Raw genomic sequence first — 20,929 nt, forward strand, 5'->3', positions numbered from 1 at the left:
CATCAAAATCCAGCCACATATTTGTTTAGAGCTGTTTTGATCTGTGCAGATTTCTCTCCTGATTCACACCAGACCACTTTATCACTGGAAGAAGAGTTATTATGAGTTATGGAGTCGTATTTTAGTTAAAAACATTTTAATGACGGATTTGTTTCTTCTCCAGATGTTAACTGATGGACTGGAGTGGTGTGGATTATTGTGATGTTTTTATCAGCTGTTTGGACTCTCATTCTGACGGCACCCATTCACTGCAGAGCATCCATTGCTGAGACACTGATGCAGAGACACATTTCTACAAACCTGATGAAGAAACAAACTCATCTGGTGACGTCATGTGACCACAATGTCACATTTATCATCGCATACTGCAAACTTTTCCTTAATATTTTTTGACGAAATTACCATTTGAAGAAGCTTTTTACACTTTTTTTTACTATTTTGTGAATGGAAAAGGTAGATCTGTTACATTTGAGTTTGTTTCTATTACACTGTGACCTGTAAATGTTACTTTAAAAAGAAACACAGCAGCAGAGTATTCTCTTATTGTTATAATAATGTTGTTTTGGTACTTTGTCAGTCTTCTGCATTGAAAACAAATATAGGCACATTTATTTATAATGTTACAGTTCTCAATATTTTATAGTTTTTCCAGTGAAGAGAGAGTCTAAGATTTATGTTTTCAACCATGCATCATTTTTATTGTACTTTCTGAAAATATTTTATGAATTAAATAATTAAATCTAATAAAATAATGCAATAATATATCCTTATTTAATAATAATATTTTATAGAAATATACAACTCACTGTGTCTTTCAAGATTTATCTTTTGAGCTGTATACTATGGAGGGCCAAATTACTCAAAATTAAATAAATGTTGAAATATATAAATAAATGGTTAAATACATAATTAAATAATTAAATACATAAATAATTGCAGAAATAAATATTAATTTATTTATTTAGTCATTAATTGATTTATTTGTTCATTTATGTATTTATTTCTTCATTTATTTCATTTTGAGGGTTACGGTTGTCTCCACGTCACTCAGTGGGTGGCGTCACCTTTCCAACTCGATTTCTTTGGGGTTTTTTTCTAGTTTAGGCGCCTTTTTCTTGTGCTTTCATACTGGCAACGTGTGCCCCTCTTTAGGGTGACCATACGTGCCATTGTCCCCGGACGTGTCCTGGCCAGGATTTCTAGGGGGAGACCGGGGAGTGTTGTAACACGGTCAGTTTGACAAGTCAGAAAAGAGCTGTGGTCATGTCATCAATATCATACACTACATTCACATCGTTTATGTTACAGAAAAAGTGGCATGTGAATGCGAGCAACATTGTAGATTTTATGACCAAAAAACAGATTTTCAGGAAAGAAAGTAATATTTTTCATTAAGATAATTTTTTGACTTACATAACCTAAAGTAGCTGTTTCTCTAGTGTAATTAGATACTTTGCATTCGTGCTAACTTAAACCCCACATGCTCAAACAGTTGAGGTGGGGATAGTTGTAACAGTTTATTAAAAATGTTACAACCAACTCTTAATGATTACAATGAGTCCAGTTATCCAATCACATCCTCTACTGAGGCAAAGTCATGTGAGGTTTTTGTTGCACATCAAGGGATTTATGTAAAATATGTTTCCATCATAGTTTATGTGCATAATTTTTTATTGGACAAAAACACTATCCGCCTCAAATGAGCACATATGTGACCCTGGAGCACAAAACCAGTCGCTGGGGTATATTTGTAGCAATAGCCAAAAATACATTGTATGGCTCAAAATGATCCATTTTTCTTTTATGCCAAAAATCATTAGGATATTAAGTAAAGATCATGTTCCATGAAGATATTGTAAATTTCTTACTGTAAATGTATCAAAACTTAATTTTTGATTAGTAATATGCATTGCTAAGAACTTCATTTGGACAACTTTAAAGGCAATTTTCTCAATATTTAGATTTTTTTTTTTGCACCCTCAGATTCCAGATTTACAAATAGTTGCGCATCAGCCAAATATTGTCCGATCCTAACAAACCATACATCAATGGAAATATTATTTATTCAGCTTTCAGATGATGTATAAATCTCAATTTCGAAAAATTGACACTTAAGACTGGTTTTGTCGTCCAGGGTCACATATACGTTTTTTGTGCACATTTTTAGAATTTCTGCGCACTTGAACATTTCCATACAGCATTCCAAAATTCACATAAAAGTAGGTAGATGGCAACACAGCTAGTGACTGAACCCTTATGTGACAGGAACACAGTACACACACACACACACACACACATACAGCAATTGTTTTTGTGCTAAATTTAAAAGGTATACAATATAAAGTTTTTTGTCACTTTAAATGGTTCACTTTATTCAAAACTGATTCTTTTTTGTTCCTCAATAAAGTTTGTATGTGTGGGTCTTATTTCAGCAAATTACTTCACCCTGTCACATCTATCTTAATTTTATTTGTAGTAGACAAATGTGGCTACGATGTATCAACGTTTGAGAGATCTAGCACAAACAACCACTGAGTTACTGATGCTCAAACAAAAAGTGTTACTATCATCCCCGATCATTTCCTTCAGCGAGCATGAAAACAAAGCCAAAACTAATCCTGACATGGACGTGGTAAAATGGCACGTATGGTCACCCTACCTTCTGTCTAGGGTTGCAACTTCAGAAAATGACAATACGGGACAATCACCATTAAGCTGTATATAATTTTCACTGTACTTCCTGAAAATATTTTATGAATTAAACATAAAAATGAATGCAATGAAACTACTTTGGTATTTAATAATACCATTTTTTATTATTATAACATACCCTCAGTTTTATGTGCTGAACTGGAGTAGCAGATGAACATTAATATCTGTAACAGAGATGCAGTGTTTATTTTGCAATGACAATATTCATGATTCAATAAAACAGCAAAAAAACTCACCATTCTTGTAGCTCAAAACTAACATTCACATTAAATTAATAAATAATAACAAAACAGATATGATTCCCACAAACCTATAGTGTTGGACAAAACAGTCACTATCATACAGCAGATTAGTATTCTTAATTATTTTTCCATTTTGACCTTTTGCATTCAATAAACGAATATAATAAACTCACAAAGACCCGACGTACCCATGAAATGACCCTCATTTGCACATTTCACATCCAGCGTAGCAGCTTTCGCTTCAAAATCACAGTAAAACCTGTCAGATGCCCTCATTTTCATCACACGGTTAACAGTTGATCATCACGGCTTAAACTAAGCAATGCACGTAAAATATAAATATGGCAAAAACAGCAGTAAAAAACACTCGTATATCTTCCCGTCGTCCGCTTTTGGCCATGTTTTAGTGTGTTTAGTAACAGATCAGATGTTGTGCGGTATGTACAGCTTCAGTCCGCGCCTCACAGCGCTGCTAGTTGAACATGATTGATTCGGGATCCTGGTTCATCATATGCGCCATGTGTCGCAGAACATCCTTCTTAGTAATGATTCCCAGCAAACGTCTGATGTGAGACAGAAAGAGTAGATGATTTAGTCATCAAAGCTCTGATTAGCTGATTAGACACATCTCATGCTTTAGAAGGGGATTTTATCACATCCATTTGCCTCATTTGAAGTCTATAGTATACACTTATCCAAAAGTTTGGGGTCGGTTAGATTTTTGAATGTTTTTGAAATTATCTTCTGCTCAACAAGCTGCATTTATTTCAAAAATACATTAAAAATCGTAAAATATTTTTAAAATTTAAAATAGCAGTTTTTTGTGTGAATATGTGTTAAACTGTAATTTATTTCTGTGATCAAAGCTGTATTTTCAGCATCATTACTGCAGTCTTCAGAGTCACATGATCTTCAGAAATCATTCTAATATGCAGATTTGCTGCTCAAGAAACATTTCTGATTATTATCAATGTTGAAAACAGTCGTGCTGCACAATATTTTTGTGGAAACTGTGATACATTTATTTGTCAGGATTCACGGCTGAATAGAAAGTTCAGAAGAACAGCATTTATTTGAAATAGAAATCTTTCAGAACATTATAAATGTCTTTACTGGCACTTTTGATCAATTTAATGCACATTTGATGAATAAAAATATTAATTTCTTTTAAAACGTAAAGTAACACTTTACAGCAAGGTCTCATTTTTTAACATTAGTTAATATATTTTACAAGATGTATTGATAAAATGTTCATGTTCATGTTAGTTCACAGTACATTACCTAATGTTAACAGATACAACTTTAAATTTTAATAATGTATTAGGGTCAAAGACGAAAAAGGGTTTAAGCATAAAAACAATAATTGTAATACTGCTTTAAATTGTTGTTTTTCCCCAAAAATTTTTATTTAATTGCAATTTTGTTTGTTTTTCTGAGCAAAAAATAAATATCATACACTTTTCCCTGATTTACAGAAGACACCCACTAAAATGTCATTCAGTGTAACAATCTTAGCATATTTACAACAAAAATCAATTTATGACATATTAAAAGACTAATTACTTTCACCCCAAATATTAATTAGTTGTAATTTTACATTTTTAAAATTTGCCACTATCCTAGGTTTTGGCCAATTGTCAGTAAGAATTTTTTTTACGCATTTAAAACACAATAAAATTTTATATGCTCCCTTATTCTTTTATATATTTTAATATGTACAAGTCAGAATAAACATGTTTGAATTTTTACATAAATATTGAGTTACACTGAATGACAATGTAACATTATTTCAACCAAATTTTGACATTTTATTCTCCAAAACATTAAAAGTAGACACTTTACTTACATTTAATGTGCTTTCTATGGACATAAAATCACTTTTGTACATTTCTTTTGATGCAGACATCTTAACGTCTTTGAACCATTAGTAAATGCTGACTGTAACATTAACTAAGATGTTCATGTTAATATAGTTAACTGACTTTAACAAATTAAACCGTATTGTATATAGTGTTACCAAGAAATCTTACTGAAAAATGTATAATTTTGACCCATACAATGTATTGTTGGCTATTGCTACAAATATACCTGTGCTGCTTATGACTGCTTTTGTGCTCCAGGGACACATTTCTGTCTTACGGTCATTTATGTTATCACAGAAATACTAAGATGAAAGTAATTGGCGCTTCAAATAACGTTTGTGTCGATTGCGTCGTTTCGCAAATAGGTGGAGACAAGCGACTGTTAAACAATGTATTTGTCATTGAATCATTCATTAAAGAGATTTGTTTAAAAAAACACTGATTCATCCAGTAATGAAACAAGTGAAGCATTTATGAGTCTCATTTTCATAATTTTAATATTAAAATTGGTGTATTAAATATATTATATTTCAAATACATATATATTAAAATGTTTAATAATTCATTCAAGTTAAACACTTAAATAGACTGTCACTAATTATGTTGTTTAGTTCAGAATCATGGTCTCTATTTGAGACAATAAAAATTGTGATTCTCAGTTTATCCAGGATCGAGCAGCTCTAATTATTAGTCAGTAAACAAGCATTTCTTTAGGCTCTTACCCGCTGCGTGTGACCAGACACTGGCGCAGACCCAGCTTGCGGAAGATGTCCACCACCGTCTCCATGGGCGTGTGGTCAGTGACGGTGAAGGGGCTGAGGTTCAGGATGCGTCTGAGTTTGAGCGGCTGCGGGTTCGAGGCGGGAATCTGCGGAGCGTCTTCAGTGAAATACACCACAGAGTTACTGACGACCCCGTCCTGCTTCTGACGCGCGTTCTCTGAGAAACACAGAGGCACATAATACAGTATTTCATACTTGGACTGAATATTCACCACATATCCGCAATGATGACGATGTATGATGTAAAAAAATTTTTTTATTTCTGTCATTAAATTAGTTTTCGTGAGAAGTGAAAAATGCAGTTGGAAATGTTGGAAACTCTCAATGAATCAATTAAAAATATTCAATGATTACAGTAATTAAACCAAAAATTCAGTAGAAACATCACTGAAATATTATTACAATTTATTACAAAAGAATCATATATATATATATATATATATATATATATATATATCGATACATCGATCTCTCGATGACAGCGATGGTAAAATCACCTGCTCAAACTGAATCCTTCTAAGTTTCAAAAGGTAACGAAACATGCTTTATTTTATTCTTCTGTAACTGTTCTTAAAATATCAAGAGAGTTTTTTTTTGCTATTGCAGCATTTACAGATTAATCCGTGCTGGACATATAGGTCCGGGTCGCTAAAGACCCGAATATGTAATAATGACTGGCGAAACATTCATGCATTTAAAGGGATCATCGGATGCCCATTTTTCACAAGTTGATATGATTCTTTAGGGTCTTAATGAAAAGTCTATAACATACTTTGGTTAAAATTTCTCAATGGTAGTGTAAAGCAACTCTGTTTACAGCAAGCCATTTTAGTGCATGTCCCTTTAAATGCTAATGAGCTTTGCTGACCCCGCCCCTCTCTTCCGTGGGGTGACGAGAGAGGGTAAACTTTAGCCGCATTCATCGTGACAGCCAAAAATCTGAGAACGGCTTGATTTTAGAAAAGGGTAATGATTTATCACTATTTTTAAAAATCCACTGGGATTTTCATTTCGGGTTAAATTTCAGTTCAAACTACATGTAAAAGTGAATTTTGCATCCGATGACCCCTTTAAGAGTTAAACATCCCCGGGTATGTCACATAACCTGCTGTCTGGAATACCCCCAGATGAGCTGAATCGTATGCTAACGCAGCACTGTGTGCATGTGTCTTACTGATGGCCAGGATGAGGTCGCGTCTCTGCACGAAGCCGATGAGCCTCTCGGACTCGCGCGAGACGACCACAGGGAAGCCGTTGTAGTCGGTGTCTTTGATGAGTGTCTCCACGTCCTCCACCGTGGTGCTGTCCTGCGTCAGGACGGCCAGCGGCGGCTCGTTGCGGCGCGGTCGCATCACGTCGGTGGCCAGCGTACGGTGCGTGAACTCGTCCTGATCCAGGTACGGGTAGCCGTTGAGCTGGATGTGAGCTTCGTAAATGCCCTCCTTACCGAAAGCATCGGCCACCCATTTACTGGTGACGGCGGCCGCCATCAGAGGAACGATGTACTCCAGACCGCCGGTCAGCTCGAACATGATGACCACCAGAGACACCGTCATCCGCGTCACGCCGCCTGCATAAACACAAACACTTCATAATCTACACCAGCAAAACTTAAGGCCTGTTTACACCTGGTCATTTCATGCCTTTTCGCTGATCGGATATCTATCTGATGTGTTAAAACATTTCCATTTACACTTGGCCACATAAATGTGTCGTCGCAAAACAGATATAAATCCGATCTTTAATTCCCGTGCTATATTTAAATTTAATTCATGTCAACAAAATCAAAAGATAAGCGCTGCATTTTATTAATTATCAGCTCATTTCAGGATCAAAGACCGCAATAGGAGAGCGCGGCGTCTGCACTGGAAAGATAAGTTTGTCTTACTACTTTTAACGCAGTCATATCTGATTATAATGTCATATAGCCTATAACACGCTCTCAGGCTCTGTGTATTAAATATCACTCCATCTGAAAGCACGTGATGGACATTTACTACTAATCACAGAACCGGCTTTACTGACGAGATGCGCATGACAGTTGTATGCGATTTATCATGCAGCCCTATTTTCGTAACATTTGAATTTTCCGGTGTATTCAATCTACCCTGATCAAACCCCTGATCTGCATCATCAAATCTTCCTCTCATTGAAACACATCTGGTTCTGAAGAGATTCTGGATCTGGAGCATCTCACCCAAACACGCAGCGGCGCCGACCATGGCGTACAGACCCGGAGTGACGCAGTCTGCACCTGGACGGCACCAGTTCTTAAAGATGATCCAGTCGTGATGATGGTACGCCATCTGCTCCACCGCGATGCCCACGATACGGCCGGCGATGGCGCCCACCGCCATACTGGGGATGAACAAACCCGACGGGATCTGAGGAGAATCACATTCAGAATCAGAATTGTTTTGGTCAGTATTGAGATCACAATTATTCAACATAATGGCTCAATGAGTTTGGAAACAGTATGCATTTATTGAACTGTCTTTTTAATTTATTTTAAATATATATCAATTAATATTCAATTCAATAATCCTGATGAATTAATAAATTGTTACATACATTGTTTTAAAAAACGTCTGTGCCAATGTCAGAGAAATTATTAAAATATTTTTTAATTATATCATACGCATATTTGCCCGGAAACAACGCAGATAAAAAATGCAGAAACAGAATAATTAGGCCAGTTTCTTCTCTTGAAATGAAGCTGAAATAAAATATAAATATTAGATTAAAAAACTGTGTTTTTCTTTCAATATATAATTTTAAACATCCATGTAAAAATAGATAAAAAAATTCATTATAAATATGCATTCACTGATAAGTCTTTTTAACCGTTTCTTTGAACTTTGAATATAATTCAGCTGGGGAAAAATTAAATATATATTTAAAAAATTTACTTTGATATAATCCAACTGAATTGTTTTTACGAAATTAATATAATTAATGTTATTAAGAAATAAAAATAAAAATAAATAATACATAAATATATACAAATAAAATAAATACAGTATATATATATAGATATTATAAAAATAAAAATAAATGAGATCATTAATACTGAAATAAAAATAAAAATTAAATAAAATAATATTTAAAATAATTATTTAAAAATTACTGAAACAAGATAAAATAAAATGAATTATAAAAATATGTATTCATATAAAAGTACATAATATAAAATGAATAACCAAAAATAAATTAGATCAAAATAAATATACATGAATTGAACTGCCTTTTTAACTGTTTTTCCCCATGAGCATCATTCTCCCCTCCTTCATCAACTCTAACAGCTGACAACTTTCCCATATTCTTCATTAATAAAATTAAAACTATCAGTGCATGTCGGCGCCAATAGCATCGTGGTTAGTGCGTCGACATACAGCGCATCTGCGCTCACGGCGGCCCGAGTTTAATACCCGCCTTTAGGTCCTTTGCCGATCCTGCTCCCCTCTCTACACCCAATGATTTCCTGTCGCAACTCTACTGTCCTATCCAAAAAAAAAAGGCGTAAAAGCCCAAAGAAATTACTTAAAAAAACAAACAAACAAAAAAACACATCAGTGCACAATTCTCCACACCACAAACTGTCAAACATATCTTACCAGCAAACATACACTCGTTCACATGCTTCGCTCCGCTCTCTGAGGCAGAAGTCTCTAAACCCATTCTACTACTTGTCCACTTGATCCTATTCCATCTCATCTCCTTCAAGCCATTTCTCCTGCAGTTGTACCTGCACTCACTCACATCATTAACACATCCCTTCACACTGGTGTTTTTCCCTCAGCATTTAGACAGGATCGTATAACCCCACTACTTAAGAAACCCACTTTTAACCCAATTTTTTTTAGAGACCTACAGACTGGTTTCAACATTTCAAACATTCAAACAAATTCAAACATTTGAACGAGCTGTGTTCAACCAAGTCTCTGCCTTTCTCACACAGAACAACCTCCTCGACAGCAACCAGTCTGGTTTCAGAAGTGGACATTCAAACTTGCCCTCAGTTGTTGAAGCCCTAAGACTGGCAAGAGTAGATTCCAAATCTTCAATTCTTATCTTGCTGGATCTGTCCGCTGCTTTTGACACGGTTAACCACCAGATCCTCCTGTCAACCCTACTGGCAAAGGGCATCTCAGGAACCACACTCCAATGGTTTGAGTCTTACCTCTCAGATAGGTCCTTCAAGGCCTCTTGGAGAGGTGAGGTATCCAAGTCGCAACATCTAACTACTGGGGTGCCTCAGGGCTCAGTTGTAGGACCACTTCTCTTCTCTGTCTACATGGCATCACTAGGTTCTGTCATTCAGAAACATGGCTTTTCATATCACTGCTACGATGATGACACTCAGCTCTACCTCTCATTCCATCCTGATGATCCGACGATAGCTGCTCGAATCTCAGCTTGTCTAACAGACATTTCTTGCTGGATGAAGGACCATCACCTTCAACTCAACCTAGCTAAGACAGAACTGCATGTGATTCCATCAAACCCATTGTTTCATCACATTTTCACCATCCAGTTAGGCACATCAACCATAACTCCTTCAAAAACAGCCAGAAACCTTGGAGTTATGATTGATGATCAGCTGACTTTCTCAGACCACATTGCTAAAACTGCCCGGTCCTGCAGATTTGCTTTATTCAACATCAAGAAGATCAGGCCCTTTCTTTCGGAACATGCTTCACAACTCTTTGTTCAAGCTCTTGTTCTGTCCAGGCTGGACTATTGCAATGCTCTCTTGGCAGGTCTTCCAGCCAGTTCTATCAAACCTTTACAATTAATCCAGAAGGCAGCAGCAAGATTAATTTTTAATGAGCCGAAAAGAATGCAAGTCACACCTCTGTTTATCAATTTGCACTGGCTACCAATAGGTGCTCGTGTAAAATTTAAGGCATTGATGTTTGCCTACAAAACCACCACCGGCTCTGCACCCCTTTACCTAAATTCACTACTTCAGACTAATGTGCGCTCTAGAAGCTTGCGTTCTGCAAGTGAACGGCACATTATAGTGCATACCAAAGAGGCACAAAATCACTTTCACAGACTTTTACATTTACTGTTCCCTCCTGGTGGAATGACCTGCCCAACTCAATCCGAGCAGCTCAGTCCTCATGGTGAGTTCACACCAAAGGCGAATCTATTTAGAATTCAGATTTCATACATAGTCAATGCAAAGACACGAATAGAGGTGAATTCACGTTGGGTGATGCGAATGCCGCGAAATGCGTGACGCCTTTGCTATGAATGCCCTATATTCACCTTAGTTGGAAAATTTCAACTCGAGCAGAAAATTCGCATGACGCTTAAGCCAATCAGCGCTGAAAGTGGCTGTCATCCAGGCGCAGTTCCTGGAGAAGACGGTGAAATTGTGCACCTCTGGATGGTGCTGTGAACCCAGACACGTCAGTGTTTGGCTGGACTTCCAGAAAAGGTACAAAGCAGCAATGATAGTTATCTTCACCATGGTTGATAGCGCAATGTTTTTATTCACACGAGTGACATGAAAAACATCCTGCGAGTGATCTAGAGCGAGTGACATGATGCACATATTCGCTTCATGTTTGGTGTGAACACCATCTTCAAGAAAGGCTAAAAACAAAACCTCTTCCATCTTTATTTGACCCTCTAACTTCTAGCACTCTCTATTCTAATTCTATTTTATCTATTTGGGTTTTTTTTGCTACGTGTACTGCGTTGGGTTAACCGAGACTTGTCATAGCACTAGCATATTATTGCTCTTTTGTTGACTGTGATTGCTTCTATTTTCCTCATTTGTAAGTCGCTTTGGATAAAAGCGTCTGCTAAATGACTAAATGTAAATGTTTTTCTTTAAACTTTAACTATAATTCAAATAAAAAAACACTTGCTTTGGCAACTACCTGAAATAAAATAAGTTGGAGTACTAAAATTACTAAAACTAAAACTATTTACTAAAGCTAAATAGAATAATTCGAAAATAAATGAATATAATTAAAAGCACATAAAATTACTGAAATTTAAAAAAAAAAAAAAAATTCAAGATATTAATAAATACTGTGATGCTATATGTGACACTGCAGCACAAAAGCAGTCATAAGCAGCACAGGTATATTTGTAGCAATAGCCAACAATACATTGTATGGGTCAAAATTATGCATTTCTCTTTTATGCCAAAAATCATTAGGATATTAAGTAAAGATCATGTTCCATGAAGATAGTTTGTAAATTTCCTACCGTAAATATATCAAAACGTAATTTTTGATTAGTAATATGCATTGCAATGCAATGGAAAGCTTATTTATTCAGCTTTCAGATGATGTATGAATCCCAATTTGACTGAAAAATAAGACCCTTATGACTGGTTTTGTGGTCCAGGGTCACATATATTTCACACAAGAGAACATGGTGGTTCTCACCTTCATGCCGAATGTGAAGATGGTAATGACGATCTTGAAGACGAGCGCCAGCGCGAGCTGCCAGAGGGCGTTGTAGACGCCGGGGCCGGCGGGTCTGTCGGGGATGTCGTCCACGGGCCGGGTCATGTTGGGGTTGTTGATGTAGTCGCAGAGCTGCGAGGACTCGAGCGCGCCGCAGTCGTTGAACAGCTCTGAGATCAGCTCGCTGGTGCTGCGCCGCGTGTAGGGATTGGGGAAGGCCAGCACGGCCGTGATCCCCGTCACCACGATCACCTCCAGCACCGGGTACTTGCCCAGCAGCGTGGTCTTGCGCCGCCGGCACCAAGCGATGTTGCAGCGGATGAAGAGCGTCCCCCAGAGGCCCCCGAACACACCCAGCAGGATGAATGGCACCAGCTCGGCCATGTACCACGGCGTGTGATACTCTACGTAGAACAGAACCAGACGATTGTTGCCAAACGGGTTGATGGAGCGCAGCGTAAAAGCCGCCACCAGCGCCGCGAAGAAAGACCGCCATAACGTCTTCAGAGGGAAATAATAACTCACCTGCAGACACACAAAAGATATTTAGATTAGGGCTGAATCATTCAGAAACTAAGCAAGTAACTGACTGTATGAACGACTCACTGAATCATTGACTCACTCGATTTGTTCAAACTGCTGATTCATTTCGGAAGAAAAGCAAGTGACTGTCTTTATGAATGAGTCATTGAGTCATTAACTCACTCAATTCATTCAAACTGCTGATTCAGTTTGGAAATGAAGCAAGCGACTGTCTTTATGAACGAGTCACTGAAACATTGATTTACTCAATTCATTCAAACCACTACTTCATTTCGGAAGCAAAGCAAGTGACTGTCTTTATGAATGAGTCATTGAGTCATTGACTCACTCAAATCATTCAAACTGCTGATTCAGTTTGGAAATGGAGCAAGTGACTGTCTTTATGAACGAGTCACTGAATCACTGGCTCACTTGATTTGTTCAAATGGCTGATTTAATCATAAACAAAGCAAGTGACTATCTTTATGAAAGAGTCACTTGCTTCATTGACAAACTTGATTTGTTCATTCTAAATATTTTATAAATATATTAGGGATGCACTGAATGTTCGGCAACCAAAATTGTTCAGCCAAAATTAATAACTAATACAAATTTACAGATAGGTGTGTAAGACATCAAAACAGAAACACTGAAAAGAAAAGAGTGTGTGTGTGTGTTTGCACCTCCTCCAGACTGAACAGAACTCCTCCAATTGGAGCTCCGAATGCAACCGACACTCCTGCGGCCGCAGCTGCCGACAAAACCTGAAACAAACGTATGAAGATTTCAGCATATTCCCTTGACTCCTGTCTTACATCAGTCACGTCTCGTCCAGCATGAAGATGTGCGCACCTCTCTGCGTTTGCCCTCGTTCTTGCTGTATTTGGAGAAGAGGCTGCAGAACAGGTTCCCGCAGCAGCAGGCGACGTGCACGAGCGGCCCTTCCTTCCCCAGACTGAGGCCAGACGACACGGCCAACACCAGCGTCACCGTCTTTATGAGCAGCGTCCACTTGCCCAGATACCCGCGGATGATGAAGCCGCTCAGGATCGTCTTTATCTGGAACGACACACACACACTCAGCCCTCTTTGAGAGTTATATTATATTATTTGTTATCCTGGACCACAAAACCAGTCATAAGTCATTCGAAATGAGATACAACTATTTGAAAATCTGGAATCTGAGGGTGCAAAAAAATCTAAATATTGAGAAAATCACCTTTAAAGTTGTCCAAATGAAGTTCTTAGCAATGCATATTACTAATCAAAAATGAAGTTTTGATATATTTACGATAGAAAATTTACAAAATATCTTCATGGAACATGATCTTTACTTAATATCCTAATGATTTTTGGCATAAAAGAAAAATGTATAATTTTGACCCAAACAATGTATTGTTGGCTATTGCTACAAATATACCTGTGCTGCTTAAGACTGGTTTTGTGCTCCAGGGTCACATATTAGCTATGTTTTCTGCACCTCTGGTATTCCTGATCCGCAGGCGTATGGAGCGAACACTCGCACCAGAGACACAGCCAGGAAGGAGAAGAACAGCGCCCACATCACGTACAGGAAGTAGTTCAGCACATACACACCTGCGCCCTGATGACAGAATCACGCAGACATCAGAGTGTGAAAAAATGTGAATAAAATTTGCAATAGTAATTTAAAATGCCAATTTAAACAAAATTCCAGGTTTGCTGTGCTTGTTTGTAGGGCTTCACAAATGTTTTGTGATTATTATATATCAATATGACTATAATAATAATACCTATTATTATTTTTACTAAATAAAAATATTAAACAAATAAGAAATATATATTTCACTGTAAAGTTAAAAATCTTTTTAGATTTTAAAGAAACTAATTAGAAATTATTTAGATTTTTTAAGATGTATTTTATTTTTTAGATAAAAATTGTGATTGCGATTAAACAAATTGTTTGTAGGGCAAATTGTAAATAAATAAATTAAACAAATAAGAAATATTAATAGAAAATCTTGTGCATTTTTTATATGTAAGATGCATTTTTCTGATAAAAATTGTGAATGCAATTTGAAATGCTATTTAAAAAAAAATATATATATATATATATATATATATATATATATATATGTGTGTGTGTGTGTGTGTGTGTGTGTGTATCATCTAATTATATATCAATGTGACTACAATAATAATAATTAAATATTTATAAAAATAATTTTTTTAAATTTATTAATCACTCTGCTGTACCTCAGTGTATCCCGTCATCAGTTCAGCCCATTTCTGCCACTGAGGACATTTGTCTCTGTCGGCGAAAGTGGTCTCATTGGACGTCCAGCAGCACTGCTCGTGACTGTACCAGAGCGCAGACAGACACACGCCTTCCTTCAGATCCGTCATCCAATCAACAGCCAGATCGATCACTCCAGCCAGCGTGCCTGAGACAGACCGGAGAGACGGTACATGCTGAAAGAGTTCTGGTCAGTCGTGTCATGAGTGGGCGTGTCTCTGGTCAGTGATGTCATGAGTGGGCGTGCCTCTGGACAGTGGTATCACAAGTGGGCGTGTCTCTGGCCATTAATAGGCTTGTTTGAGATGCGCCTCGCCTCGCCTGAAATGTAGGCGAGAGCAGGCGGCTGCAGTGAGGGGAGGAGTGAAATAAGTGCAGTCAAGACGGACAGTTCTGCCCTCTCGAAGAAGAACAGATACCTACGAGATCAAAGGCAGATATCGCGTTATTCTCACTCACATGGTGTGCTTCTGATAAACATGATATAATTTCAGTTCTGTTGCTTTTATATGAATATAAAAATGATGAACAAGACACTCAAAGTGCTTGCTATTTAATTCCATACAAAAGGCGTATTTATCATTATTTTTTATTTTAATTCAAACATGTATTTTAGATTTTTATAGAAACTATGACAACAATCACATATCTCACACAGAGGTCGCACTGTCATAGTGTTTGGGAATATTCATGCACAAAAATACATAATAGCATGAAATCAGATTAAAAAAATAAAACATTTTAGAAGAGAACGCAGCATCACGGTTGTCTGAACCAATGAGCATTAAGCTGTCGTCAGTCAGTCGTTTCCCATCATGCTTTTGATCAGAGCAGTCGGTGGAGAGCTACTGCGCGCGACTGCTCAATCCGACACAGCCGGCTTGCCGTCGCGAGAGTTTTTGGCACACGTCAGCATGACATCAGAGCAAGGCGGACGTAACTCGGACACTTTTCTAACCGGCATGCATCTCGCGGTGATCACCGGTGATCGGTTCTGCGCAGGTTTTGCTCATCTCAAACAAGCCCGATGTCAATAGTGGGCGTGTCTCTGGTCAGTGGTGTCACAAGTGGCCGTGTCTCTGGTCACTGATGTCAATAGTGGGCGTGTCTCTGGTCAGTGGTGTCGAGTGGGCGTGTCTTTGTGTCAGTTATGTAATGAGTGGGCGTGTCTCTGGTCAGTGGTGTCAGGTTAAGGCTAGAAGGGATATGTATGGCGCTACTGGGCATGCGCACATCAACACAGCGTAATTTTTGTCACACTGTACAACAATAATTACTATTTTTTCATTCTTGTAAGGGGTAGGTGTAGATGTTAATAAAACACAATCTAATAGGTAGAAAATTAATTTAATTGTTCATTTCCGGTCGGAGCTGTATCCCTTCTAGCCACAACCGTGGTGTCACGAGTGCGCGTGTCTCTGGTCAGTGGTGTCAATAATGGGCGTGTCTCTGTGTCAGTTATGTAATGAGTGGGTGTGTCACTGGTCAGTGGTGTCATGAGTGGGTGTGTCTCTGATCAGTGATGTTACAAGTGGGCGTGCCTCTAGACAGTGATGTAATAGGTTGTTTGCACATGACGTCACTGATGACACGCGAAATGCAGCTGGAGGGCAGGAAGTGATTTTTCTCCATAGGAATCAGTAGCAGAAACTCAAAATTCCTGTGTTTTGCGTTGTTTAAGGATGCTTAAATCGGCCAAACCGAGAAAACACAAGGAGCTTTTATTGTGTACGACAATGTGTTGTTCATAAAAGGGGGAAAGTCAAGAAACTGACTGAAAAACGCAGGGGAAAGTGGCTTGTAAAGCTGCGTCTGCGGTCGGGAGGAGCGAGTCGGATAATGCTTGTGTGTGCAAATGGTTAATATAATAAGATATAATAATATATTAAAATATTAATTAATATATAAATAGATTGGACCGCCACCGCTCACGCATTTAGCGTGAGACGGTCAGAATTCACTCAATGCTAAACGGCCACGTCCGGCGCGCCGTGCACTTCAGTGTCGGGTCGATTCCGGCTCAGATGCGGCAGTGTCGGCTCGCTAACGGCCGCCACATCTGGCCCGATTGGTGAGTGAGTCCACAGGCATCCGGCCCAAGTGCAGCAGACGGAGTCGGGCCGAGGGGTAAGTCTCCGGCAGGCGAGAATCTAACCAGAACTGGCCCGGGTGTATTTTGCTATCTGGGATGTGGCTGTTGGTCCTATTAGCAGCACTTAAAACAACTTATTTAAATTCTGAATCGATTATAGCCTAGAAAGCGAGCAAATAGCGCTTTCATATATAACTGAAAAAATATATATATATTTCATATATAACTCATATAAAAAGCTGTCACTCACTTCAATTTATCGCAATCCCACGATGTTCCGTGATATGAAGCTCTTACAACTGCAAATAATCTTATTTACATCGTGTGGCGTTTATAGTGAATTCTGACCGTCTCACGCTGAATGCGCGAGAGGTGGCAGTCCAATCTATTTATATATTTATTAATATTTTAATATATTATTATATCTTATTATATTAACCATTTGCACACGAGCATTATCCGACTCGCTCCTCCCGACCGCAGACGCAGCTTTACAAGCCACTTTTTCATGTTTTTCAGTCAATTTCTTGACTTTCCCCCTTTTATGAACAACACATTGTCGTACACAATAAAAGCTCCTTGTGTTTTCTCGGTTTGGCCGATTTAAGCGTCCTTAAACAACGCAAAACACAGGAATTTTGAGTTTCTGCTACTGATTCCTATGGAGAAAAATCACTTCCTGCCCTCCAGCTGCATTTTGCATCATCAGAATCACGTGATTGCAAACAACCTATTGGTGTGTTTCTGGTCAGTGGTGTCACGACTGGGCGTGTCTCTTGCCACTGATGTCAATAGCGGGCGTGTCTCTGGTCAGTGGTGTCAATAATGGGCGTGTCTCTGTGTCAGTTATGTAATGAGTGGGCGTGTTTCTGGTCAGTGGTGTCATGAGTGGGTGTGTCTCTGGTCAGTGATGTTACAAGTAGGCGTTCCTCTGGACAGTGATGTAATTAATTGGTGTGTTTCTGGTCAGTGATGTCATGAGTGGGCGTGTCTCTGCACCTGACAGCAGACCAATCAGCAGCATCACCAGCCATCCTGACCAGGCGTCCAGCAAACTCTTAATGAACTCCCAGATGGACTCTTTACTCTTACTGGTGATCTGCAAAGACACACAAAATAAACCAGTGCACTAATGATTCAAATGCACCACATCAGTGTCAGGCGGTCCGGTTCACCTTCCGGTGTCTGTCCGTGTCTCTGGATTTCTCTCTCAGCCAGTCGATGGTGTGAAAGTCCTCGTAAGTGCCAACGTCTGGGAACGGCTCGTCCAAGAAGTCCATCAGGTTCCCAGCGCCGTTCATCTCCTCTGTAGGAGTGCCACTGCTGATGCCTGAGGAGAATAAACCAGATTTTCAGTAAATATATTACCAAACACACATTCTCTTGTCGAACTTCATGCGGTGCATCCTGGGATGCTTTTGAACGCTATTAAAGAAGGAACATGTATGCTAAAACTTTGATGATATCTAAATAAAAACTAATGAAAATATGAGAAAACTTTAATATACAGTAGGAACAAATTATTTATTTTACTTTCTAATTATATTTCATATATATATATTCTATTCATTTATTAATTTAATTTAAAATGAATTGCAGTATACTGCAATATTATGCACCTTTTTTTCCCCACCTTTTCACATTTTGCATCAACTTGATTATGATTTTGCTTCACCATGTGCTTTAACGTCCATTAAAACATATTTAAAAAACTAAAATATGAGAAAACATTTATATACAGTAGGAATACTTTATTTTTAGGTTTTCTTTTTTATGATTTTTATATTGTAATTTGTTTTTTTTTTTATTTAAAACTAATCTCAACCTTGTAAGCAGAAGTATTCATTAAATGGCTTTTAAGCTGTAAAAATAAATGAATAAAAGCAACACATAACTACCAGAGTGTAACACAGTGATTATTAATGCATACAGTATTGCAATATCATGCATCGTTTCACCTCTTCCATCACTATGCACTAAAAAATACATTTAAAATAAAAATTCAAAATATATTCACATACACTAGGAACAATTTATCTTTATTTATTTTTAATATTTTTTCAATTTATTAATTTTTATTTTTATATTTTAACTAATTTCAGGCATATAAACAGAAGCGTTCATTTAAAATGGTTTTTAAGCTGTAAAAAAAATAGTGTGCAACACAGTGAATATTACAGTATACTGCAATATCATGCAGCTGCTGAAATCCATATCCTAATAAAATACTGTAGTACTGCATGTAGTCACACATTGACAGTCACAATTTTTTTTACAATTTAAAAAACATTTTTAGTAAACACTTTAACTACATGTTTAGAATTACTTCTAAACTAAATGTAAAAAAAAAAAAAAATTACATAAAAATAAATATATAAAACAAATCCACTGAATGAAACCATAGCACACGTTCAAAAACACAGTACCCTTTTTTGCAGTATATCTTAAGAAATACATTATAGTAGGTGTTCAGTAATATTTATTCATCACAATAGAAACGGACGCACGCAGAGGCCTCACAAAAATATCACTCAGATCAGATTTCACAGGTGTATTTCTACCTGTGCTGCACAAACATGTTAAAAAACACATGCGGGAATAAACCCAAACACATTAAAGACATGAAATACGCTCAAATGACCCCATAATAACACGACTGTCATACAGAGCAGGTGCACGATGACTGCGATCAAACAAACACACGCGCATGTGATGAATCTCACCCTCTGCCTCCGCCATATCGCTGTTTGTGTAATAAATTAAAGCTGTAGTGATGATTTGTAGTGTTTATCCATCATAACATCAGAATATACTGATGCGGCAGGACGGCGACGTACAGTGATGACGTCAGGGCGCGTGCGTGCGTGAACGTCACCGCGCGGCGCGACGTCTGCGCAGAGACACCCTAGCAACTTTTTCTTCCAAAAGCACCTAGCAACAAATTTAGCTATTTTTAAAATTTATTTGGCACCTTTTAGCTAGCAACTTTTGATAAGTGACTCAAATGATAAAAAGGAACATACCATTTAAATTACAGAAAAAGAGAAAAACAAAGATGCGTAGTAGTGCACACATCACGTGAATTAGTTGACTGCTATTTGCAATTGTTTAATAACAATAGTAAAAAATAATTTGAAGTCTAACCTTAAAATGCATGCTTTTTATGCACCCTTCTCATTTTAAATACTTTGGTAAGTTAATAAGAATATTGGTAACACTTTAGTGTCCAATTCTCACTATTAACTAGTTGGTTATTAGCATGAATATTACTGGGATATTGGCTGTTTATTATTACTTAAAAAGCACATATTAATGTCTTATTCTGCAAGACTTTATTCTTAATCCTACCCAATTCTCAAATTTTATTGTCAACCACTATTTTATTAAGTATTAATAAGCAGTAATTATGAGTATATTGATGCAAAAGTAGTTAGTTCATAAATAGTTAGTTAATAGTGAGAATTTACCCTAATCTAAAGTGTAACCAGAATAATTTATGTAGTTATCTATTATTTATTTGTCTATCCTTGTTTCATTCATTAATTTTGATATAGGATTTAGAAAGTAATAAGTAATTAAATACTTTTTGGAGAGAGTAATTTGTACAGTAATCTAACTACACTATTGAAGATGTAATTAGTAACTAGTAATTAATTACTTTTTTGAGTAACTTGCACTGCTAGTAATTTTCCAGTGTATTATCCGTTATCCATTGTAACCCGAAAACACAAAATATAATGCATAATTAAAAATGCAGGTAAAAAAACCTGTGGAAAAATCAATACAGAGAATTCCTTCAACATAGTAGATTGTGCCCTATTTTACAGACTGTGTAGCACATTAACTAACTACTAATACACTGCTTAAAACCATAACGCTTCAGAATGTGTTTTGCTTGTTTACTAATACAGTTTTTTTCAAAATGCTCTACACACAAAACATACAAAACACACACACATCTTGCAAAACCAGGGTGCAGTGAAGAACAGGAGTTTGTCATAACACTCGCAC

General features: G+C 37.3%; 1 protein-coding gene across 1 annotated transcript; it reads right to left on the reverse strand.

The window, feature by feature from the left end:
* Positions 1 to 1,112: 1,112 nt before the first annotated feature.
* clcn4 (chloride channel, voltage-sensitive 4) lies at positions 1,113 to 19,783 on the reverse strand. Its single transcript, XM_058792275.1, has 12 exons — positions 19,642 to 19,783; positions 18,094 to 18,248; positions 17,918 to 18,017; positions 14,787 to 14,974; positions 14,032 to 14,154; positions 13,404 to 13,610; positions 13,235 to 13,315; positions 12,009 to 12,554; positions 7,796 to 7,982; positions 6,773 to 7,168; positions 5,539 to 5,755; positions 1,113 to 3,517 (listed from the first exon to the last, which is right to left on the reverse strand). Exons 1-12 carry the CDS (start codon positions 19,655 to 19,657, stop codon positions 3,427 to 3,429), a joined length of 2,307 nt encoding a protein of 768 aa, XP_058648258.1. The 5' UTR covers positions 19,658 to 19,783; the 3' UTR covers positions 1,113 to 3,426.
* Positions 19,784 to 20,929: the final 1,146 nt, after the last annotated feature.

This window comes from Onychostoma macrolepis, chromosome 11 (genome assembly GCF_012432095.1).
Source record: "Onychostoma macrolepis isolate SWU-2019 chromosome 11, ASM1243209v1, whole genome shotgun sequence".
In the NCBI taxonomy this organism is placed as follows: domain Eukaryota; kingdom Metazoa; phylum Chordata; class Actinopteri; order Cypriniformes; family Cyprinidae; genus Onychostoma; species Onychostoma macrolepis.